At 42.2% G+C, this 26,493-nt stretch overlaps 1 protein-coding gene across 4 annotated transcripts in view; it reads left to right on the plus strand.

The window, feature by feature from the left end:
* Positions 1-25,376, plus strand: part of LOC308333239 (KAT8 regulatory NSL complex subunit 1-like) — a 46,031-nt gene extending 20,655 nt beyond the window's left edge. For 3 of the 4 annotated variants that reach the window (XM_080789484.1, XM_080789483.1, XM_080789485.1), the window contains exons 3-15: positions 5,963-6,104; positions 6,236-6,307; positions 8,105-8,214; positions 8,592-8,742; positions 16,415-16,580; positions 17,181-17,336; positions 17,815-18,015; positions 18,241-18,395; positions 19,187-19,308; positions 20,825-20,882; positions 22,262-22,374; positions 23,126-23,384; positions 23,523-25,376. In XM_080789484.1, the coding sequence (XP_080645610.1) occupies positions 5,963-6,104; positions 6,236-6,307; positions 8,105-8,214; positions 8,592-8,742; positions 16,415-16,580; positions 17,181-17,336; positions 17,815-18,015; positions 18,241-18,395; positions 19,187-19,308; positions 20,825-20,882; positions 22,262-22,374; positions 23,126-23,384; positions 23,523-23,726 (1,909 nt within the window). In that variant the 3' untranslated portion in view covers positions 23,727-25,376. The remainder of the gene's footprint in view (positions 1-5,962; positions 6,105-6,235; positions 6,308-8,104; positions 8,215-8,591; positions 8,743-16,414; positions 16,581-17,180; positions 17,337-17,814; positions 18,016-18,240; positions 18,396-19,186; positions 19,309-20,824; positions 20,883-22,261; positions 22,375-23,125; positions 23,385-23,522) is intronic. The other variant, XM_080789486.1, reaches the window with a different exon arrangement.
* Positions 25,377-26,493: the final 1,117 nt, after the last annotated feature.

Raw genomic sequence — 26,493 nt, forward strand, 5'->3', positions numbered from 1 at the left:
GCTTCCCACTGTGTTATTTAAATTCTACGTATGAGAGGTTATATTAATTCTTGTTCTTAATGTTGACAATATTGATTAGTTTAGAGACAATTATGTTTGGTTAAGCAGTAAGTAACATTTATTTGGTAAAATAAGTGTTATATAGCTCTATATTCTGTATTTCTGACAGCAATCATTAGTATTAGACTAGAGTGTTTAAGTAACGCACCTCCCCGTCTCTCAAGCTCTCAATTTTCAAACATTTGGCATCGGGACAGTTGGTGGGAACTGGAATTTTGACTGACCATTTATGCAAATGCTGTTGCTATAGAAGTTAATAAAGAGTTGTGTGGTATAACTGCATACTGATGACTGATAACTGATAACTGCCTGAGAAACCAAATGTTACAGGTGCAGGTAGAAATGCGTGGGTTAATCATTTTGTGCTGGCCTCATCCTTGAATGTTATAATTAGGCTAGTTTATTAAAAGCTTCAAAAATATCTGGAGATACAGAAGGTAGATAAACGAGCTATTTCATACTATAGTAGTCTCTTAGATATGGGAGAAACTGTATGAAACAGCTGCCTGTTCACTCTAAACATGGATCAAGAAATTCTTCAGGTGGGGGAAGCCCCATTTAGAACCTCTCCTTGGTACCCCGCTATATAGCTTCGAGATGAGGTACTTCATTCTCAGGCACCGGTTTTAGTGCGACACCGGCGAATATTGGCCACTGTGCTCTCAGACATTCTACAAATTTTAGCGCCAAGATTTTTGAGTGGTGCAACCACTCCAAGAGAATGACTATTAGAAACAGTAGGGGCGCTGTTTGCCAGAAACGGAGAGAGAGAGAGAGAGCTGCACTGTTGCCTGCTAATGAGAGAGAGAGAGAGAGACTGGGTTTAAATTTATTTTTAGTCAGCCATGTTTTCCCAATGCAATCTTACTGGAGCAGGCGGATGGGGGTTGACTGGCCATAGGGCCGCCTGTTGCCTAATGCTGTCATACAGAGTAAACGTAAAAGTGATGATGACGCAAAGAAGTGAACAGACTCAATTGGAGCTGGCGTCCTGATTAGCTGAAATTTGAACTTTTTTTTTTGGTACTGAAACAGGCAATCGATAAGAACCTGGGAAGCAGAATCGAAATGAATAAAATCCTAATGCTCCCATCCTTACTACCACTACAGTTGACCGTTCAGGCATGGATTTGTTAGTGATTCAAATCTATTATGGTTTTCTTAACGACATGAACCCTTGCGTCTGTATGCTGGAGTGATCTACAAGCTCACGTTTCGTGACACATTTTAAGCTTGTAGATCAGCTCATTTTGTCAGACATTTTGTGTAGAGGGAAATTGGCGGGGGCCTAGTTAAACCCCTGGGGATCTCTGATCAACTAAGGCAGTGATTCCCAACCTGTGTGCCGTTTGATATGTCCAGGTGTGCCGCCTGATTTGACAGAAAGTAACACTAACCCTCCCCCGAAAGCAATATTATAGCTACTGGGCTGCAGGCTTCCTATTGTTGCGTTGTTGTTGTTGTCACACGTCTAACCATTAGATGTGCGATCAGAACAATAGACTCTAACGACCCTCGGCCATTGAAATGTTAATGCTAAAGAGATGCATCCAGAAGACGCTATATTTCGCTCCCTCCAGAAAGACTGGAGCGTGCAGAGCGCATATGCACATAGACAGCAGACACATACAGTCCTACATGTCCCGACATAAACACTGAGGAGGTAAAGTAAACGTGACGTTGTTGTGATTAAACATAATGTGCCACGAAACATAGCTGTCCAAAATAGTGTCCATACATGATTGCCTCGTTCGGCAACTTCGGCCAACAAAATATATCTCCCTCCCTCCACAGAATCGCAGTGATGCCTGATTTATTCTTCGTCGTACGTGTTGCATGCTGAAAATGGCTGATCTACAAGTTCACAACGCGTTGGGGACGCAACCCGTTGTGAGCTTGTCGATCAGCTATTTTCAGCAAGTGGAAATATGCAGGCTGAGATTTTTAGGCTATGAAAAGTGTGCCCTGGGACAAAAAAGTTGGGAAACACTGAACTAAGGTATTAAATGGTTAATAAATAATATGCAAGTAGATGTATTGATCGCTGAACTTATTCCCCTAATTGGCACATGCATAACGAATCGTCAGAAAGCTAAATGTCATGCAGACTTGCAGAGGATGCAGAATTTGACCTGGATATAACAAATTCAAATTAGGGCTGCACCAAAATGAAAATGAGGAAACCTATGGCCGGAAACCGAATACCGAACCACTGAATGTGATTGGTGATTTTGATTGTTTAGTCATCATGCCTGTGAGTCCTCTTTGTGTTTAACCTAATGGTCACTCTGCTGTTCACCCATCAATGTCACTTGAACTCTGCAATAGAGCATAGTTGTCCACCTGTCCATATCCCTCATGCTTTGTTAATGTTTGTCTGGTGTTGAATTGTTTTAACATTCACACTGACTGGATGGATACAAATCATAATTTGAACCAATGCTTTTTGGTCATATGAATGTGGAATGTGTTTCTTTGTAAGTATCCAGAGGTACGATTCACAGATTTGTAGCTTGTTAGACGAGAGGCTAACGTGACTCACGTATACTACACACACAGACCCATGGCTAGACATCTGCATTTCAAAGAACGCGTGGAATGTGTTTTGGCTTGTTTTGTTTGATGAGAGGCTAGCGTGACCATGTGCACTCAACATTGGGCTACACACAGACCCATGGCTCTAGCCTGGATTCCAGCCTGATTCGCTGCGTTCCATGATTTGTTTTGTCAATGCGCTACCAAGTCTTGCCATCCTCCTGTTTGACTCGTATTTCATAACGCTACGTTATCTCACTACGTACGTTAACATAGCGATGTTGTTGCTGACACATCAGCCAGCGTCACTGTATGATTTTTAACTATTGAAAAAAAATGCTGCCAAGTAAAACCTACGGTAAAAAGTAAAAACTACTTTGATTCAGTAGTCCACTGTCATTGTCATTCAGTAGTACAAAAAAGCTGCCGGCTGTGTGGGCTGAGTTTAGTGAATGGCAGTAGCTGTGCATTGATATGAAGTCAAACTGGTGTTTTTGTCCCAACCTGCACCACAGACCAATCAGAAGCCTCGGGGCAATTTCTCCGTTTTGGCATGTCCCGCCAACCTTGGAGATGGGAGACTTTCCAGACTGAGTAGCGAAATGACAAAACGAATTACGAACGCAGCGAATCAGGCTAGAAACCAGGCTACCATGGCTCTGGTACACACCATTGTTTCAAATACTGTCAATATGCAGTGTTTATGTATGGTGTTATGAGTAAAAAATACTATTGCAGCCTAACTACATCATGTTAAGGAATGTACATTTTTCACTCATTCGGCACTTGGCTGTATAATATTGGTGGCCAAGTTTTAGTTGCATCCCTAATTCAAATGTCTAAATAGGCCTAGCAGTGACCTGTGGGGCAAAATGCATCACCAGTTAGAGCAGTGGTGAACTGGGGTGCGTGCACCCCTTGTGGTGTGTCAGGGACATGAAAAGGTGGTGCTATGGTTTTATTTTAAATATATGCACATATTATGCCAATATATGGCAAGTATATGCAGAATATAGCCTATGCTGCATATATATGCCATATTCAGGTTAATTTATCTGTGGAAATATGTCTCTATATAGCTTATGCAATTTATATTTCCATGTGGGGGGGGTGTATCGGCTAGGTCGGGAGGTAACAGGGGGTGCATGGCCAAAAAGGTTTGGGAACCTTGGGAAGAGTAAGATATATGACAAAAGGTACACATTATGTTAGCTTCCTGTTATCACAGAACTACTTCCAGGGGCGTTTACTAGGATTCAGGGTAGTAGATTTCCACTGGAAAGCTGGTCCTTGTATATCAGGTGTTTACTCGGTCAGCTCCCTTGGCTTGTTTTCAACCCCAAGGGCCTGTTGGCTTTTTGTAGGAGTGCTGGGCTATAGCCATTGTTGATTTTAGCCAGCTTGGTATGGTATAGGAACGCCTGGTACTGCCGAACATATGTGCTGTGTCCAGAGAAGCGCCACAATGGGGAATGTGCTGACGAACAGTTTTTCTGAGGCCATAGGGACTGCTGCTGGTGCTTTGTGTATGCGAGTAAGGGGGTAGATACTAGATAGTCTGTGCTGGGTATTGGGAGGTAATGTGCGCTGGAGTGGGTGGGGGTGTCTGTGTGTGGGAGCTAGGCCCTTGTGCAAGGAGGGAGATTCTCCCTGCGTTACTGTCGCCCACCATTCTGTTTTAAGTCACTGGACTGGACTCATATCTGTCCTTTAGTCTCAAGTGCCTTTTTTACCCTTAAATCACAATTATGCTACTTTCAATGAGCATTTCTTCCTCACAACTACTGTGTCCTTTGTCTGTCTGTAACCTCCACCACATCATAGCCTGGTCAACGGGCCAATACTGAGTCTGTCCATGCCTCAGACAGCGATGTATTTAGGCTCCTGCAGGTTCATGTGACCCCACCCCCTCCATATTACATGAATCAATCCTGTATAAAACCCCTGTACAGAGAAGGAGCCCTCTATGGACATTACACAATACACACTCAAATGAGATGCAGATGCATTGATCCAGTTGATTGCCAAGAGGCGTGACCAAGAAGGTTGCGACATCTGTCAGCATTCACTCCCTATGTATGTTTGGTGAGACACGCTAGAGTCTGTTTAGATTGGCAATAAAGAAATACACCACTGCTGGATCCAGTTTGGTTATATAGCCGTCCTTGATAGTGTTCCCGTGTGACCAAGGCATGAGCTAAACAATTTTCTAATATGTGACTGAATAGAAATGAAACCCAACAAGAATCACTGGTTTTCATGCAAGTAATTGCTCTTTGGTGCCTCGATGCCGCCTGTAACAAAGCAAACCGTAAAATGCCCCTTCTGAGGCAGTAAGGCAGGATTCCTAGTTGGATTATTGGAGTCATCCCAGTGACTGTCATACTGCTCCAGTTTCTCCAGCCCCACCCCCACCTCCCTCGTTCAGAGCCCTGCGGCCTATAGATCGCTCTTAAAGCCAGTCTGCGGCTCTCTGGGCCGGCAGACTCTTCCTGTCTCCTTTCTCCTCCCATTCTTCCATTCTTTCTTAACGCTCCATCCTCCCTCTTGCAGCCCTTTTCACTTCCTCCATCCTGGTGGAGCTCTTGAAATTGAAAACAGAGAGAAGGGGAAGGAGGCGTTGTGTATGCAAGTTCTATCTTTGTCTGCCATCTGACTCATTATTTTCATTGTTCCTACACAGCCAGTGCAGCCCCATATTTTGATGAAATGGCGCCCTCTGCGGGCATGGCTCCATAATGCATGAGCAGACATTTTCCTCTCCTGTCTGCCTTTGAAATGCCCATTCAGTGTGTTATACTAGTAAAATGGAGTGTTCTGCTCTAGCTGGGCTGTGTTACTTGACCTGTAAAATATCCATCTCGTTTTGTAATCGTTGCGGTCTGTGCATAATATACTGTTCTGTCATAGTTTGTGATTTTATTAGCTTTCAGGCTGGCTGCAGTGGTGTTGTTTGCTGGACACTTTTCTTAGTCACTGGCCTGCAGTCCACCAGGGGAAAGGCCTGGAGTTATTCTGGTCATAGTTTGCCACGAATAGACCGAGAATCCAATCGTTTTGCGATTGATAATGCGGTGTGAAAGAGAGGGTCTCTTAGTTTGAAAGATTATTTGATAGATGGTTTATCATGTATCATACTTACAATTGTGTAATCCTAGTGCTGTCATACTGAAACATCCCAGAGGACCCCACTGATTCATTACTACGGAAGTACAGCAGTACTATGAAAAACCTATATTATTTCTATGGTTATTCTGAATGCATAATATCGGCTCATATATGCCAGTTCACTTATTCAGTTCCATTGCAGACACATAATCTGTTCACCCATTAAGTGTGTGATTTTTGTCCATTGTGTGTTGACCAGATGGAAGCGGGCGGAGAGCCGCTACACGGTGGAGAGGGCTGCCATCATAAGCCACTGGAACTGGCTCCAGGCCCACATCTCGGACCTGGAGTACCGCATCCGACAGCAGACGGACATCTACAGACAGATCCGTGCCAGCAAGGTCAGTGGCCTGTTCAACACAAGCAAGGAACCAGGGCAGAAATGTGAATGTTTGTGGTCTGTTATGTATGTGAAGGTAACTTCTGTCAGCGTGTGGATTAAAGTCTTAACCCAGGGTCATCTTCTCCACAGGGCTCGGTGGAGTTGGGCGGCATGGCTCCCAGCACACTGCATACCGCTCTGCCAGAGGCTGTAAACACTCAGGTAATACTTGGCGCCTATCGGAGCATCCCCTCATATAATGACAGATTTCAATCATGTCATCACAATGTGCACACAAGACTATTGGTCATGGCTGAAGCATCACACACTTTTAGACCTGAGGATGATTTTTGACGGTTTTCTGAAAAAAACTGTTTCTATGTCAGTGGTTCTCAAACTATTTCATGTCGAGGTACCCAGAAATGTTATGAAATTGGCTGCCGACCCCCATCTGAAAATATGTTGTTCCAGGGATCCCCCCAGAAGCAAAGATTTGAGTTAAAAACGTTTGCTCTGAAAGAATATATATTCAAAGATTTGCACCACATTTTCACGATTTTTCAAGTTCATGTACTTATAGGTCTGCTATTTTTCAACAGCTAAAGCATAACATAATGCTTAAAACACCAACAGGGGTTCCCGTCCAAAATGGGTTAATGATCCAACATGACTTTAAAGCAAATAAATAAGGAAGCGGACAGTCAGACACAGCTTGTCGTGAATGAATGCTTGTTAAATAAGTGTTCATCATTATAGTGTTGTCATAATTCTACAAGCCGGCTGTCATTGTATTGTCATTTGCAGAGATATTCTGTCTAAAAGTGGGAACGCCCTTGTGGTTATTGGGAGAGGCTAATTGGGCCTAAGCAAGCACAGAGATCAGGTTTAACCCCAGACTGTGTTTACCATAAGGCCCTGCATTAGCTCTTCTTTCGATTTTTTTATTTTATTATAATTTTATAATAATATCTATCTATTATCTCTTCACAACTAATTTTGAAAACTAGATTTTCATTGACTGGTGAAATTAAGTTAATTTAGTTAAGTGTTGTATTTGTACTGTGAACAAAGTGAAGGAGATCTCTGGACACTGCCTTAGTTTGTGCCTTAAGACAGTAGATCACTGACATTTTTATTACTGGCATTGTGTGCCCAGGTTGTGGACTTCCTTGTAGGCTTCCTCATTTGTTATCAGATTTCTGTACAGTGTACAGTGTTGCTGTCAACATCAAAGGATTAGATCAGACTTGAATCATTGGAATGTAATTCATTAGGAGGCGTCTTATCTCTTGTTATAGGATATATTTAGATGTACCCCATGCTGCTCTGTCTTTTGGCTTGCTACTTGATGCTGAATCCCATTTTCACAGGATTTAGATATTCAGATTTGTAATAATGGCAGATACATCGTTTAATAATCAAGGCTGAATAGGCGGTGTTTGTTACAAATACATGATGTATACGTTTGTTACAAATATTATATGTACACGTTTTTTACAAATGCATATAATATACACGTGTGTTACAAATTTATATTCACGTTTGTTACAAATACCTAATTTATTAATAATCTTATTTACTTGTTTGTGGCGACATGGGCTGTGATTGGTCTACTTTTGTATGATACATAGACAAACCCTATAGTAAAGATTTCAAGCATCCAACTTGTAAGGCTGTGATAATGGTAGAACCTCTTTGCTAAAACCTGTTTCTGGGCGGGGCTACTGTAGATGCTGTACATGTGGAAAAATCATGTATGTTTTCTCATTTCTACAAAGCATATGCATGGAGGAGCCTGTTGATGTCTGATTGTGGCTTATTCGCAATGCCTTTATCTTTTAACCACTGAGAGATTTGCTCATATAAATACTGGGGCTGACAAAATTAGACCTTTCTTTGTGTGCTATTGCCCTTTTCAAACAGGCAGGTTTTGTGATGTGCTGTTTGTCAGCCCACATTGTCACTGGTCTGGTTGTCCCTGGGTGTAGTCTAACCGGCAGGTCTTATCTCTTTGTCCAGGATGGTAGTTCAGAGCGTCTGGAGCACACAGTAACTGGCCACGTCACCACAACAGAGCTTGGCCCCTGGAGGGGTCAGAATGGCCGCCCAGTCAACGGTGTCCTCAACAGGTGACACTGTTAATGCTAAAATCTCTCAGCTGTTGCCTGACTATGGTTTAAAAGGAGAATGGCCTTTAACGAATAGAAGGAAAGGTTTTGTACTTGTGTGAGACTACGTATACCACTTTGCTGTTTAAATTCTTGAGGTTTTTGAATTGTGTGTTTTTCCTTTCCCCCCCCCCGCCATTTTATTCTGTCCTGATGTGACATCTGAGTGCAGTATACACTATGCACAACTGCTCGCCAAAACGTATATGAATGAGTTTAGCAAAATGTCTTCTCCACTGCGAAAGTTATTGGAAGCATAATTCCTTGAACATAATTTTATTGGGACATTTTGAGAACGACTACTGTGGCTGAAACTGTCTTATTGGTTCTTCCATCAGAATGGCAGATGGCACTGACACCAAGCACCAACAACCCTCCGGCTACGACAGCACGTGTGTTGCTGCTCGCACACGACCTCTCATGGGCTGTCGACGGCGACGCCTCATTCAGCCCAACACTGTGCCCAACCTCAATGGCAAGGTCAGTTGGGTGCACGTGTGTGTGAGAGTGTGTGTGTGTGTGTGTGTGTGGGATGCATGTGTTCTAATGTTCTCTTAAAGATGGAGTGCCGTGATTCTTTCCCCCCTTCCACCCGAAACATGATCATCAGGTATTATTATTATTATATAAGGAGGAAGAAGTTTTTCAAAAAAAGTGTAGAGTATTTGTTAAAAGGACAGTTTCCCTGATGGGTGGTGATCCACCTGAACTGAAGCCGCACCCACAGCTGTTATTGTATCAAAAAGGGGGAGGGGGTTAGGGGAGGTGATGATATTGTAGTGTCACTATATCACTGGGTTTTTTTCATTGGCACGTTTGACTGTCAAGGTTTCAGCCTCCAGGAAGAAACCCTAATACAAAGGGAAGATATCATTGCACGTAACAACACACCAAGGGGTCTAATGAAGTACTGTCACCTCATAAACGTATGAAAAACTGGGGGGGGAAATCACAGCACTCAATCTTTATTAATTTCCAATGAAATGCATGTATTTAATTTGCCTCTAAGTATAACGTTGTGTACAGGGCTCCAAACAACCTGGACAGGAAGTGATTGAGCATGTTGATTTGGTTAATCGCATGCTAGGCTGTGGTCAAATAGACTTTTCATTTATTTGTTAGGATTGATCCTAACATAGTAAAATGTCTTGGACATATATCAGCGGCAGCCATGACTGGTTGAATTCTATTATTGCTAAAGTGCTTCAGTGATTTAATGTCTTATCTCGTTTAGCATATTATAAACGATACATTCATTAACTATATGTATTGTAATAAGGAAAATGGATATCCTGTCCACAATTTCTCGCTCCAGCAATATTTAAAGGTACAATCCATTATTTTTTATGTCCGTTGTCTCCCTCTCCCTGTAGAGAGAGATATTTGCACTGATGCCCAGAGTCCTCTGGACTACAATAAAGATGGCAGCGCAATTGGACAATAACTTTATTGACATTGTCAACCAGTATGTGTCCTACCTGACACCGGGGTCGAAATGTCTCTGAAAGAGTAGGGAAACCACCTCTAACTAGTAAGTTAACATACTCTACAATACGGAATGGTTACAATAACGTTTTATTCTTTAAAATAAGTGCTGGACTGTAGCTTTGAAAGACGGCACACAGTTGGGGCATTTCTAAAATTAAAAGACAAAGCTGTCACCCAGAACCCGAGGTGTTAACTGAGTTGTGTAGTTTTTCCTAAAATGTTGGCTTAAAAATGGTCAGCTGGCACGTCATAACTCAAGTCTCTCAAGACTGCACATTCATGGCCAAAATTATTATCACAAATGTTTTTGATCAATATTGAGATGATAAAATAAATCTCCTATAAGCAAAATCGTCTTTCACTCCATTCATTGTACCTGCATGGTGGATGTGAATAAAACCCTTGAACCTCACTAGTTGATGAGTTGTAACATCTGCGTCAACATTTTAACTGATAATGCTTTGTTGTACGAAGGTGTTGTATGCCGAAAATAGGAGACATTCCACCTCAAATGTGTCGCAGCCTTATATCTGCTATTTTTGGTTTATCTGTTTAACACAACATACGACAAAGTATAAATAAGCATTAGCCAGCGGAAGTAGGGCGGGGCTTGTAGCCTTGTAGAGAAAGGGGTAGAGAGTTCACCGAAGACGGTGTTTCCAAACCAGTCCTTCCACATTCACATTAATGATTATATGAACGTCCCTGTGAAAGTGTGTGTGGAATCTCCCACGTTTAAGTGCTACTTTTGTGGGAATCCCGCACTGCAACTCAGGCCCTAAATGCAGAACTTTATTGATCACTTGGATTTTCTTTGCACTGGAATGTGCTATGGGTGATCATGTTCATTTAACTGAGAATCCAGTGTCGAGATTGAGATTTTACAGTTGGTTGCATTACTGAGACACTGGCGCCGGGAACTGCAATTAGTGCTCAAGTAAACGTAAGGAAGAGGACAGTTGGTAATAGATGTACGTGCACATCAAATTCTCTATTTAACAGCCAGTGCTGGTCCTGCTAGTTGACATGGAATATACTAGAGTAGACTGTTGAAACAGGGCTCGACAGTGCAACTAGGTAGTCTCATTTGCTACTAAAAATAGCACCGTGCGAGTTGTAGAATTCAATTTGTAGCACTGGTGCGACTACAGAATTTTACCGTTCAATCGCTCTGATACCGCAAGTGCACATTCTATTAGTTTCAGTTCTATACCTACATTTATATTTGTAGTACGGCGGTGTCGTTCAACAAAAAGAGCAGATCTACAAGCTAACAACGTGTCGAGGCTCGATGCATCCTTAGCTTGAAGATCTGTTCCCCTTGCTTTCACCACACCGCCCCGCCCTCCCCCTTTTAGCACGCTGTGCTGTGTGTCTGTTCTTCACAGAGCCTCAGAGCCAACGCATCACGGAAGGAAATGCTTGTTGTCCCCGACACGTTGAATACCTTTAACCAAACGTGGGACTCTGAGAAACAGCGTGCAAGCTGCACACAACAAATAGAGAGTGCATGCGTGCACATGACTGATTCATATAGATCAAAAAAAAATCCTTAGCACATCGCTTACAAAAGCGTGTGTTGCACAGCGTGAATGATATTACACTGACCTGGCTGGATAAATATCAGTGGTCCATCCATTGTGTAACCTGCTTAATATAATGAGCAAGTTGCAACGGTAGGCAGTCGAGGGGTGATCTCACCCAAGGGACTGTGGCCCCACCACCACCTGCTTAGTAAGTCTACTGTAGCTCTGTAGCTGTGTGTCAGATGTTGTCTGAAGCAGTCAAAACCAAGAGAATGTTACAATTTAATTCACAATTGAGCATCCTGCCCTTCACTGAATATCACATGATAGAGCAGCAGGATAAAACGGATATTCTAAAACGGGTAGTCCCAATACTTCATTCTGATTGGCTGGTTACCGTCACGTGACCGGTGTAAACTCACCGATAACCCACTCCTTCAATCACTTTGTATCAAACTGCAGCCTTGTAGCTGAACTGGCGAAGGGGAGCGCTTCATTGCTTTACAAACACATGCCGTGCGGGCGTCTAAGCACCGCCCGTCTCATATGACTGTGAATGTGTGGCTCCAGGCAGCCCCGTAAAGATATCAAGCGCTATTCTCCCGTCACATAGGCGACTTGCAGAGAAAAACAAGGAAGTGTTGTGGCTCTGGCTCGCTCGCTCTGGTGGCGCAAAGCGTAGATACTTTTGTGAATGTAATAGTTTTATTAGGTTAATATTGCTATAATGTTTGTAACCGTTTTAGAAAAGCAATAAGCCACTCGAGGCCCCAGCTTACCGGGTATTTTACACTGGCTGCGGGGTAGAAGACCCTCCGCTGCATGTCGGGTCTGCCTACGCCCCCAGCCAGTGTAAAATACCCGGTAACCTGAGACCTCTCGTGGCTTATTGCTTAAGTATGTCTGTCTGTCTGTCCATCCATCCATCCATCCATGAGCAACATAAAAATGAATTGACTATCTATCTGTCTATCTGCATAAAAACAAATAGTCTATTAGCATAAAAAACAAATGGTCTATTAGCATAAAACGAATTGGTTATATTACATGAAAACAACTGCTGAATATCAATATTTTGATAATTGCTGAAAAGATAGTGATATTTTGCCATATTGCCCGCCCCTACCTCATATCACTATTAAAGAAAAATCACACCTGTGTGAAGTGAGGGGCACTCTTATCATCATACATTATCATGAATAATCTCATACTGGATGTTTGGGGACTAAAGCTGTATATAGGAGGGGCTAGCGCCGCTCAAAAACATTATTTGATAACTTTTCATCATGCTCCTGAAATAATTTGTGTGCTACTAGATTTTTCAACTTGTGAAAAACAATGCTAAGCGTTGAGCCCTGTGTTGAACTATTATTTGTTATCATAACTTCCTTCATGGTAGTCTGTGGTGTCGAGTGTATATAACACTATTTCAGAGCACTGTACAGTACTTCTTATTGCTTCTAATTTGCCAATGGGTTGGCCACCTATAACCTTCATGAAATGATAAATAATGCACAAGGGAAACTATGGGAGCACACATGATGCAGAAGAAAAACAAATTCATTAGAAGAGAGAGAGATGGATAGTGTAAGTGTGTACTATTTTGTGTTGGATGACATGATGGACAGAAAATACATTCTACATCCAAGCCTTGAAGAAGAAAAGAACACAAGTTGCACCTTGCGTCACATGATTACGTAGCCCAAATTTTCTTAAGGGTCATGAAACCCCTGGCTGTTCAGTTCAGGTTAAAAACTACAGATAACCTAACCTACCTGTTCTTTCCTGTCCGGCTGGGGAAACTTCCCCTTGTCAGGTGAAAAGAAGTAGCTTGGACTCCTCATGCATAGAAGGAAGCATGAGGTCAGTCCACTGTCCTTCCCAGGTTGGGAAAGGAAGTGTAGCACCCAGGATTACATTAGATAATTGACACTGGGTAAAACTACAGATTAAAAACATGGCAGACTTGTAAGCAACACAGCTGCAACAAACATAAATGAGTGTTAGATTTTCATAGGTGTGTCCAGAGCCACTAGCATGCCAATGTGCAAGCATGAAGACTGTATTGACACACCCATAGAGCGCCGAAGTCCTGATGTCACTCGCTCGTCCCCTCGATTCCCCTGGTTCACGGAAGTAATTTCTCTGGGGTCATCTTAAAATCGTTTCATATAAGCGTTGTGGTCCAAAAATAAACAAGCTGTCTCTGCGTTGCTGTCAGGGAGGTGTCTATCGTTTTTCGACCGTCAGTCACTCATATGATAGTCTGTTTCTAGCGAAAATGTAACTAATTCAGTAACATTAGCGTTTTCTCTGTCAGTTGATTCTTCATATCCATTTGAGTGAAACGGCCTGGATGATTTGTTTGTTTTTCAAACACAGTTCTTATGAGGCGGTCTAAAATCCCCCTATGGGGATTACAATTCAAATATAAAGTACATGAACCCGTGGATTTGTGCCCTCTACCAATATTGACGTCAGACTTCGGTGCTCTATTATTAATTTGATTAGCTTCAGCTGTGTTGCTTACATCACTGTATTATTAGTTATGCAGCCTGCCTTGTTTTTAGTTTACCCTGCTGTAGTTTTAAACTTAAGTGAAAAACAAACTACTAAACCAGACCCTTTTAATGGTTTTCCTTGAACTTGCATCATTTTTCATCATGATTCAGAAATATGGTTAGGAATGGAAATGGGATGTCATTTTATGAGTATGATTGGCTACGTTTACATGAGCAGTTAAATCCCCTTTTCATTCCGAATAGAAGTTCAATCCTATTAAACGTTGTTATGTAAACACCTACAAAAACTTACATCCGAATGAAAACGCTCGATGCGATCTAAAAACCATTCCGAAGTCACTGGCCGGATTACTCCGATTTTCAATGCGATTGAAAGAAATTTGACTCATGTATACACTGCTTCGGATGTAAATTCATTCTGGTCTTTCTGAGCATGCTCCAAGGCGCTCATATAATCCAAGGCGCGCCGTCGGCGCCGAGGAGTTTGCACATAGAGCGCGTTATTTCGTTCCTTTTTTCAGATCCGAAATCCACAAAAACGTGCAGCAGCAGATGAGATACCCCTGATCTGTGTGTGTGTGTGTGTGTGTGTGTGTGTGTGTGTGTGTTCAACGGTCTCTCTCTCTCTCTCTCTCAAAAATAACGAGCGACCCGATACAATAATAATCATCAGTGTTGCGTTGCGTGCTCTGGCCGTGCTGTAGATACAAAGTATAGTAGTAGGCCTACAAATAAAAACGAGATGATCAACTTCCCAGCGGAGAAGCGGAGCCGCAGCGGGTGGGGAAAAAAAGACGGTAAACACTAAACATATATGCCCGCACCGCCCCTATGCAATCAGAAGCCTTCCCTGCCCCGACGCTAATGCGGAATGAAATTATGGGATCTAAAAGTTTCGTCCATGTAAACAATCATTCGGAATGACCATTTCCAATGTAAACACGCACGCAAAAACATTACATCGGATGTATTTTATTCGGAAGTATTTATTCTGAATGATCAGCCTGCATGTAAACGTGGCCATTGAAAGAAATGACTCTGCAACATGAATGAGCTCAATTCTGTACATAATTAACTAGGCAGCTGAGAGTTTTGCTTGGTTGAAATGATTGGTGTTACAATATACGATTTTATTGCAACCATGATTGCCCCAATGAAGATACAGCACCATAACTGACTTATTTATAGTAAATAGACTTCCATTAGACTAGAGGTGATCAAGGTAGCAGTGTACATGCTGATTAGGGAGGGTCATTTGGACAGTTTTGGTATATGTGGCTACTTGGGAGTGTGAGTGGTTACACATGTCATGTTTAACCACTGGTACTACCACTGGTATCAGTAGCCGCCGTGTACCAAGCAGCCATATCGTACTGTAAGTACTGCAACTGATGTTGGCACTTAAATGCAGTCAAGTGAACAGCCATTTGTCTTACTGGAAATGTTTTCCACTGCCTTGTGGTTTCCTAGATCTACTGCATGTTTCTTGCACTGGGAGGGACGCACCGGATATTTGCGCTCTCAATGGCTAAATATGGCATTAAAATTATGAATTTCTAATTCTAGTTTTTTTTTTTTAAGGGAAATTGTTTCATTAATCGCAATACCACTTGAGCCCCGTGGTCTGCAAGCCCCGGAGATGCTCTGAATTCCCCTTTGCCACGCCTATCAAACTTGAAAATGAGGAAGTGGCTTTCAACATGAATTGACTTTTCACTTGTAATCTGTTGTGACTCACAATAGCGACTTCCACCATTTCAACAAATAAGCACAAATAAACCACTTCACATGAACGATATTGATGTAACCAGGAGATTTGGTGGGTGATCTGACGTTCCCTCGGATCCCTCCCCTCCTCCGAATCCTCCCCGGGAGACGGGAGTCTCTGGTGTGCGGCCAGTGAGCCAGCGTTGTGTGCGAGGGCTGCTGCTGGCTGCTGCTGCCTGGATTCCACACCCAGACCAGGCGCTACATAGAGATTCTCATTATTTCAATAAATAAACAAACTATTCCCCATGAATGATGGTAAAACTAAGATATTTGAAGGGGAAATATATATTTTATATTGCATTGTGTTTTCATTATAAAACTGCTACAGTTGAAGACACCCTCACACTGTTATTGGCTAAAACTCCGCCCCACTAACCCCCTCCTCCCTCACACTTCTCCCTATACGTCCCTTGTCACAACAACAATGAAACACCCAGAGGGAGCCAAAGGGAGAGTGCAGGAAAACATCCCAGCATCATTTTACAGGGGATGATAGAGGGAAACAAATGCATATATATATATATATATATATATATACCGGTATGTGTGATCCTAAGCCACATGTCTGGAATGCTAGCACGATGTAAACAGGGCGATGATCCTAAAATCTAAATGGCTACGGCCATCCAACCCCGCTTTGTTTCGATTTTTGGATGTACAGTTCTGAAAATGTGTCATTAAAGGAAGTTTAGACAAGATGCCACATCAATTATTTTGTATTGGCATTTGGTCCATGAAAGCGATTGGGCGTCTCTAGCAAGTGTTGTGATTCTGTATTATATAGGGTCTTATTATTGTGACATGGTACTCTACCTTTCTCTTACCACTTGTCCTCTACTCTACTGCCCCCTATAGGCCCAGCGGAGCAGCTGCCTCCAGTGTAACTGCAGGGTCAACTCCAGCTGTGTCATGTGTGGTGGCCGGTCCACCTCCAAGGAGGACGTCCAGTACGATCTTCCCACTCTGGAGCGCCTGTCTAGACTGGACTCAGGCGTTCACCCAATCCTTTCTTTCCCTGACGGTCAGTGTTGCATTCTCTCTCACCCACCTGCACAGAGATCAATCACTGACAGTTTCAGTTTGAGTCAAAGAAGTGATGTTTATCTGTAGTGACACTTGGGATTCACTTCTGAAACCAGAACTGTATTTTCTTTATGCCTTACTTTGCCACGCGTAAAGTCAAAATAAACAAAAAAAATCACTTACACATTTTTATTTTTCATTTAACAAAATAAGCCTGAACTTTTTGAAAGTTTAAATATATATGGGCAACCCCGATAGCCGAGTGGTAGGATGCATAGCACATGGGCAGGAGGCCCCCATATGCAGAGCCAACTTGTTTTAACAATACATCTCTTTGCTAGTAGAGCAAGTATGAAATATAGACTTTTTTTTTACAGCAGACATTTCGACAACAATTGTGGGTGTGTCCAGTGCTTAATTTGTAAATTATTAGGTGCCGGAGTGCACGTGCGCAAATGGTGGTCCGTGGCTCAAATGCAGAATATATAATGGGCCTTGATATGAAAAGGGTTTAAAATCACTGTAAATTAGTAATAAATGTGTGTGTGTGTGTGTGTGTGTGTGTGTGTGTGTGTGTGTGTGTGTGTGTGTTCCATAGATGTGTGTGTAGGCCTGCGACTGCAGCAGGTCTTGAAGACCCAGTGGCAGAGCAAGTCCTTGGAGCGGAGTAAGCCACTGAAGAAGCTCTCCCTCAAACACAAGCTGTCCTCCTCCAAAGAGAAGCACAAGTTCACCAACTCGCTCATGGCAGTCCGTAAGTACACTGCTGTCTGCAACAGCACAGCTCTTGACCCGTTCGACACGAGAGATTTCATCTTAAGTGGTCATTACCCGCTCATTTCCTTCGACATACTAACAGGCAGCAGCTCAAATAAACAGGGTCAAACAGGGTCAAAAGTCCCTCTAAAGTCAGAGGGAAGGGAATATCTTAACCCATTTAGGAGTGAGGCCGATACTAAAAACTCCTTCCATGTTTTCAGAAAGACTTCAAATATATACATTATGTTTTTATATACTGTACATAGCAACAAGAACCCCAAAAGGGGTTCCCGTCCTGAATGGGTTAAGCGCCACTTTCATCATCAATGGTAGAAAAACTAATGTAATTTGACACTGTGCAAATATACTATACACAGTTAATATCTGTCCCAAATTTGTGCCTCTCAAGTCTCGACCTTTTCACAGAATCTGGTTAGTTTGCTCTCGTGACCTGACTGTTGTCTTCCCTGCAGGGCTGGGCCACTACAAGAACCGATCCGAGAAGCCCAGGTCGCTGGACAGTAGCAGCAGTGCTGTCCTGAGCACGGCCAGGCTGGACAGCCCCGCCCTGTGCAAAACCGAACGCCTGCATGCCCTGCCCTCCCCCTCGGGACCCTACGACAAAAGCTTCAGCCGCAAAAGACTACGAGAGCACTCTCTGGAGAGGGCTGATCGTGAGTGATGCTTTTCCATGTAAAAGTCCTGGCTGAAGCCCTGACCTTTTTCCACGGTCAACTGTCTGGGGAGAAAAACACACCTATCCAAAATATTGTATTATCTTAAATCCCCACATTATGTCAATTCAGTCATCTGCCTGTGCACAAGGTGATGGTGTCCATCACGGTTTGAATAACTGAAGCAACGGTCTTATTGCAATTTGATTTGCCTTTTTCTTCCAGCCTCCCCCAAGCTGTTCCTGGACTCGGGCAGCCCTTGCGCTTCACTGGCCAACATGCACTCATCCCTCCACAGCCCCCTTACTCGCCAGCTGTCCACCTCGTCTGAGAACTCCACGCCGCTCGGACCCAACAGTCAAAGTGTCTCCAATACACCTGTAAGGCGACAACGCAGCGTTGTTTATTTGAGGAAGTTCCCCTAAAATATCAGCGCATTGTGGTGTTTTTGTCCTGTAGTTTCATAATTCACAGCTTGGTGTGCTAATATAATAATGTGCCTTTATCAGATGGATAAACCCCTTGAGATGCATCATATTGCGTTGGAGGGGCTTTTCATCACAGATGTACAAAGAACACAATAAACGGAACGACAACGAATAATACATCTATGCATACACAGAAAAAGAAAAAATACCCCCCTACCTCACAATTTCTGCTTGAGTAGGGAATGTCCATATTTGCCCCATATAGCTCCTTTAGAAACTATTTTTGTCTCGCTTAATGTTCTACAATCTATACCATTTAGATATTTGTACTTCCCAAATGGTTTCTCTCGCGCATACGGTTCTGTAGATACTTTTGCACATAAATATATTTTATGATGGTATTCTAAATGTGTCACATTACTGCGATACCGTACAAATATGAAATCATGACTTTTGCACGTCTGACTGATGCATGAAACTTTCCAATATTGCAGCCGAACAAATATTATGCGGGATGCACTGTAATTATGAAAAAGATTATATAAAAGTTATATAAATTACAAAATGGTGGTTTGTCATCAAAATCTATTTGAGAGCGTATGATTATGATTGCTAGAGAATAATTATTTTAGAGGTCATTTGAGGAAAAAGCGTAATTGGACATTTATAGTTGAGGGTTGTTAGTCGAGCTTCAACAATGTGTGATGTGCTCCGACTCAACTGTTTGAAATGTCTATCAACAGCTGCCCATCAAGAGGAGGCGAGGTGAGAGCTCCTTTGACATCAACAACATTGTGATCCCCATGTCTGTGGCCGCCACCACTCGGGTGGAGAAACTTCAGTACAAAGAAATCCTCACGCCTAGGTAAGTCCTCTCTCATTGACCATCAGACTGGTGGAGTGTTGTTACTTTATATATGACCGACTTACCATGAGATTGTGGCATTAATAATGATTTATGTTAAGGTGGAAATGTTTATATAAAACATTGTCATGGCATTTTGCTTTTAGCAGCTGCTTCCCCTCTAACCTCATGAGGCTGCATTTACTGTACATAGTTCAGTGTTTCCGTATATCGTTGACCTGGAGATGTGGGGGCCGCATCCAATTCTGAAAATAAACTACACAATTAGCCTAGAAATTCACAATGATGTTCTGACATCTGCATAGACTCCACAATTGGGCATGCCTGATAAAGAACTCCATGTATGGGCATAAAAGTTAACTGGTTGGTCGTGTATTTCCAACTTGCATCGTTTCAAGTAGGCCAGTGCCCAACAGGCACTGCTCTAGTATATTGTAATTTGTGAAATGGCATAAAATACAATCTACAGCTGTAGATTTGTGATGCTATATCCTTGTACAGTTTATACTGTATATGGCATCATAAATAATCAGTGTTATCAAGTAACTTAAGTAATATATTACTTTCAGTAATATTACTTTTTCCCAGTAACTAGTAAAGTAACTAGTTACTTTCACATTTTGAGTAATATTACATTTACTTTTTTCCAAAAGTAACATTATTACTATTTTCACGAGCCTCGGTGGAACTGTGGGTTTGAGTGTTTATTTATAATGGGAGACTGGGTTGGGGGGGAGTTGCTTTGCAGGCTGCTGATCTGCTCTAGATCTAGACTAGGGCGGATACGGAAACGATAGGGAAGTAGCTATATTCCACGGCAAAATTTTAATCATGTGTGACATGCACTGCAGGGCCTTTATTGCTCTGTTTATTTTTTGTGACCAATTTATATATATTTTTTAAGCAGCTATAGCATTTGTTTGCTTTAAATAAACCACAGAAGTTGTTCAAAGATTGTTTCATCTTTTTGAGCCCAGGTGTGGTTTTCATTTAGACTGTAATTTATGAATTCATACACAGTAAAAGTCTTAGTGTTCATTTAATTCAAATGAGTGTACAAATGGAACCAAATGGACCCATCATCATGTGTACACTATACAGTACACTTTTCAGAGTTAGATAAACACTGCAGAATAGGGAGGGGGGACTGCTAATGTTGAAAATGCAAAGTAAGACTTTTGGGGACAAAAGATGCAATTACTGGGGGCGAGAGAAAAAAGTAAAGTAACTAGTTACATTTGGCATGGAGTAATAAGTAATAAATTACTGTTTAAGAGTAACTTTGACAACACTGTAAATAATAACATGGTTGCTTTAGTGGCTAAAGTGAACAGGGCAGTGTAATAATCAATACTATATGATACTGTGACAATACTGTGCAATGGAGTATGTGAGTCCCTTGTTTTTGAGATCAAGAGTCAGTGGTGTGGACTGTGACTCCCATAAACTATTATGGCATACAATACTGGAGATGGTCAATTCCCTATGCTTATTTTGTTTTTGTTTTCCTTGTTAGTTGGCGAGAAGAGAACATCTTTGTCCTGCCCATTACCGAGGAAGAGAATGAGAGAGAGGTGAGCATTTTGTTCTGATTTCACATGGCCAGCGTCATGACCCCCGACTTCAGTAGCACCATACACGGCATACTGCTGAGTCGTGACTCGTGACATTCAAAATTGTAATCATTCGAACTTTGACATTACCCTGAATGCTACTCTGATTTACGGTCAAATTAGCTAATGTCACATAGTTGCCCCCATGTCATTTGTCAAGATGAAGACTTCGGTGATTCGGCAATCATATATGCGATCGTATACCAGAGTATAAATCATGCTTTTTACAGTTCTGTCTCGACAGACAGAAGGCAATGCAACACGAGAAGGCATAGTATCTCTAAAAGATTTTAACACTGAGGGCTGGGCCCTTCAGAATAATGGAGTTTGAGGTTGCCTAGGGATTTGATTCAAACTAAGGACCTTTTCAAGGACCCCGTCTGAAGTGAGTGGTACTGTACTGTACTGTACTAGCCCGTGTGTCTGACTGTGTTAGGCTGTGCAACAGTGACACTTGGTGGTGCTCGGTCACATTTACGTGCTCAGACACAGGGACCCAGACACACACACAGCTGGTTGCACCACCACATTGCACAATTATTTTGATTTTACTATCTTCCATTCTGGAGTAATTGACCATTATATAACACCTGTGTTTGTGTAAAAGGGCTGTTTTTGAACAGAAAGCTGAGATATGCTCATAGATATGCACTCTATTGCGTTAAGGTTTGTCTTGACTCTTGGCGGATTTGGTGCTGCACTTGTTTGCCTTGTTAGTTGTTGAGGTATGTGTGGTCTGGCAGCTGGGATTTTGTGATGTTTTTTTGTCCTTCGTTGCTAAATGATTTCATGGTGACGTTCATGGCGGTGAGTGGATTGTGCTCCTTTTTAAGTACTGTGTATATACACACAATAACCACAGAGATTTTCCTTTTTGAGTGGCTCATTTATTTAGATTGAAAATAAAAACGAATAAGACTATTTATTAATCTGCCCAGGTTTCTATAGCAACAGGTCCGCGACATGAGTGCTGTGAACGAGGAAGAGGCATAGACAAAAGATGACAAATGCGGTTTATGTCTCGGTTGATTTACGTTTAATATTCAATAAATGGTGTCTTTTTGTTTTATATCATTTTAGTATGACCGACATTGCAATCCTATGTAAGGCATATAGTGGTGAGGTTAGGTAATGACTGTGGGGTACATGGAAGGGTTGAGCTTGATTTATGCTTGTGACCGGTTATGACGGTTTTGCGCAACTGAAGACTATCTACAACTTTTAGATTGTCTTCAATATTTTCGGATGCACAACACCAGCGCTACTGCAACTAAGTATAAATGAGTCAATAGGTTCCACAGTATATTTTACAAAGTGTGTTTTTGTCCTTGCCCCCGCAGGTGGAGGACCTGACCGATGCAGCCTTCATCGGGCTCCACCAGCCGTGTGAGGACCAGGAGCGATCCCGCTGGACCTGGATGGCCCTGGCCCCTGCTAAGAGGAGGGGCAGCAGGTATGTCTGCACAAACGCTGCTAATAAATTAACCACAAGAAAGTTGTGAAATGGCCCTCATTTTATGGCATGCTTCTAAAATTATCCTAAGAGGAACTTAAGAGGTGAAAGACTCGCACACCACAAAATAAAAATATGGATGACTCCTAATGGTGCGTTCACAGTTCACACGGGCAGACGCAAAGACGCGTTGAGTTAATTTGGAGCAGCTACATGCATCATTGAGTCTTTGCAACGTCATGTCGCTGGCTACCATTGCCAATGAATGGTAGACTGCATCTTTTACTTGTGTCCATGTGAACCAAAGTTATTATAGTTAACTAAAACTAACAAAAAAACTAAAATGAATAAATAAAACGTTTGTTAACTGAAACTAAATAAAAACTAGAAAAGGAAAAGAAAAACTAACTAACTACAGGAATAATAATAAAGTGTTACAATTAAAATAGTCAACCACACTAACTGTATTGTGTTTACAAATTACAAAACGAACTAAAACGGACTGAAATGATAGACAAAATGCCCTTATTTTTCGTTTTTGGCAAGTTATTTACAAGCTTAATCAGTAACTGTTCCGTTCAATATAGAAGTTTAACTTCATCAATATGATGAATGTCAATTCAGAGTCCTATCTCATAACGACGCATGTCCAAAAATACCATGAGAACATGTCTGTCTGTCCGTCCGTCCGTCCGTTCGTTCGTTCCCCCTCCTCCTCACGTCCCTCTTGCGGTCACTCACTCCGCCACAGGTCATACAAATCCATTGACGGGCGGACCACTCCGTTGCTGTGCGGGACCAACCCACCCACACCCCAGCCGGCCTCTCCGGACCCTGGTCACTGCCCCCTGCTCCACGACTACAGCTACAGCTATGTACCGTCACCCATGAGCCCCCCGAGCCCCGATGCCACCTCCAACCCCCACACACCCTGCTCCAGGGACTCCCACCGCCTGCTGTCCAATGAGGACACGCGCTGTTCCACGCCAGACTTCACCTTTGAGGAAAGGGTACGTGTTTTACAGGCCTTAAAGCTACATTCCGTGGCTTTTCTCTCTCCCCACATTCATTGCAATGTCTTCTAGCCAAAGGCAATGTCTACAACATGTCTAACGTACTGTATTCGTTTTTCATTTGTCCATTTTTAGACAGTGGCACCGTTTGAACGTCGAAACTTCCCCATGTCAGAAGACCCCGAGCCAGAGCCCCCCGAGGCGGACAGCGAACACAGGCACAGTATGCGCAGCATCTCTGGCTGCAGAGGCCCAAGCTTCAGCAGGATGGATTCTGATGACATGGACTTGCCTTGTGAAGACGATGGGCTCAAACTTAAGGCCTCTACTCACCGATGAATGACTTGCAAGCTGAGGTCCCCTTCATCTTTCCCCCGGTCACAACTCTCACCCCCATCCTGGTCACACCCCCCAAACCCCTGGGCCTCTCTCCTCTCTGGCATTAACAAGCAGAACCTCAAACCGAAGTTAAGATGTTAAAGGGTTCCTGTTGTTTGATATTCAAACATCAGTCTAATACTTTTCACAGTTTTTAGTGAATATTATGGAGATAGAAGCCTTTCCCTACACCTCGTTTTGTCACAGGAAGTAAAAAATAATAAATGTTAAAAAAAGAAAAAAAGTATAAAACAATGTGTTACAAAAAATGATTTCTGTAGTAGGCTAAACAATGTACATGGGGGCTTAGTGGTGTTTCATACGTGGCGTGTACACTGGTAGCGCACTATGTAGCGGACTCCTCAAAGTATGGCCAAAGGGTGTTTTCTATTGACTAGTTTGCTTGTAATTCCCATGTACATTTTTAGTGGAGTGACAAATAACAAAACAATAAAAAATATCCTCACATCCTACCCCCCACCCCCTTTAGCCCCCATCCAAATAAAAACAGGTACATTTGGGATGTGGTGAACCTTCTCTCCTCTCCCCTTAAAGAGGTCGCCTGAAATCACCAGAGCACTTCTTGAACTGCCAAGTCCAGTTTTGTTGGTTTGCGTTCGTTTGTTTGTTTCATTCCTGACACATTTTTTTATTTCTATCTATGTCTGTTCTGTTCCAACGCAACACATTGTTTGTGTTTGTTTATATTTGTTTGTTCTTTTGAATGATAAATCATTCCTTTGGAATCTCTTTAGAGAGCATCCAGCTCCTCTTCTCCCAGGTGTCGGCTGTCAGGGAGGAGTGTCACAGAGGACCTGGGTGTCTATACAGCACTTGCCCCCCCCCCTCCCTCCCTCCACCCACACAGCGCTGCTGCATGCCCCAAACATGCTAATGCTAGTCATAGTACAACAGCACACAAGAAGATTTCCATGGGCAGGAATACTTGGCAACGGAAGGATTCTAGCATCTGCTATTTTTCACTCCCTTTCCCCCTTGTTAATATAATAAAAAATCATGGCAAAATATTTAAATAATTTAGGGTTCCTCCCTCCCCATGGCACCACAGTGTGAGTGCACACAGCTGACAATATTTGCAATTATTGTGCACGTTAACAGTGGACTGTGTTTTTGTTTTGTTGGTTTTTTTTAGGGTTTTTTTTCTGGCTCAACTTGACAAGAATAAGAAGTGTTCTCTTGCAAACATGTAGCAGCTCTTACTTAGCTAGAAGCCACCCCAACCTCAGGTTTTACAAATTAAGGGAATATTTTCTGATGCTGAGAATATTTTCAACGGGTCAGATTGATCTGATCTCGAGACTGCTTTGTTGCAAGATTTTGTTTTTGCCACCCCACAATGTCATAACCACACTATTGCCCCCTTAAGTAACTAATTGCTATGCAAAATCTATGGTTGTATAATTTTACACCTGTGTTTTTATGCCACAGTCATTCAATCAGTTTTCTTTCTTTCTTTTCTAGTTAAGCAAGATGTCAATGTACCTGTTCGATTGTTGCAGCAGTTAACCTAATCAAAAGCAGAATTGTTTTTTGTAAATAGTACCATTAAAACATTTATGTTTAACTTGGCACAATTGTTTCAGACTCAACTTTTTGTATATAATGTACATATTTTGACAACTCTTTCATCTTGTACAGAGGGTGATTTGATAGCGTTTATTTTCAAATACACATATACAGCAACAAGAATCATCATAAACCAGTTATTGATCAAATCCACAATAACGAGAACAATCACATTTCCACAACTGTACAGCATCAAATAAAGAAAAGAACCAAAAGGTGATGGAAGATTTGTTACTGCCCAAAACCCTCTCCCAATAGTACTGCACTATTAGAGAACCAATAAATCGCAACCACAGCCCATCCCATAGCAATATCACCATGTCACTGAATAACGGCATTGGGACTAACCTCCCTCGTACAACATACTGTAGCTCTCGTATCCATCTTGCATTCTAAGGTGAACGTTTTATTAGTGATGGGGCGGGGAAAAAACAACCATGAACTTAGCATGCAGATTATTGTGTTGCAAACAGACCCTTATATATCCTTTTGTGCCTGCTCTTTACTGATCCCTCGGCAGAATATTAACATCTTGGCCATATGTTGTAAAACATACACGTGGGGCGGCAAATTGTGGGATGCAAGTCATTTTATTTTGCCACTTTGTCTTTCTTGCCACTTATAGGAAAAGAGTTGACCATTAACCACTTGAACACCAGCATGCCTATTTTGGGGAAACATTCGCCAGAGTAGCTTGTAGATCGGCTAGTTTTGGCAAATGTGGTGTAGACGGGGCAACAGCGGTCCAAATACAGTTGTTAACTCAGGTCCGTCTTTACTAACGATAGAGGGTTTTAGTGGTTACGGTTATCTCCCATCTGCTCCCGCCACATACTAATGGTACCTAGGTCTATGAAATATAATATTCATTATGTCCATCCTCAGACATTTACAAAGTAGATATTGATAGAATATACAGTGATTTGGCAGAGTGAATCCTCTCACATGAGGTGCATGCAAGAAGTTTGTATTGTGATAACTATTAAAGGACTTATTAATAGTGGTGAATCACCATAAGGGAAGACCAACACTGGGGTTATGCTTTTGTTCATATGAAGTATATTTGTAGTGTTTCTATTAACGAGCACATCTTTTAGTTTCTGCCCAGGGCCATTATAAATCCAGGCCCTTGTGACATTCC

This window comes from Protomyctophum bolini, assembly GCF_963924005.1.
Source record: "Protomyctophum bolini genome assembly, chromosome: 18".
NCBI classification, from domain to species: domain Eukaryota; kingdom Metazoa; phylum Chordata; class Actinopteri; order Myctophiformes; family Myctophidae; genus Protomyctophum; species Protomyctophum bolini.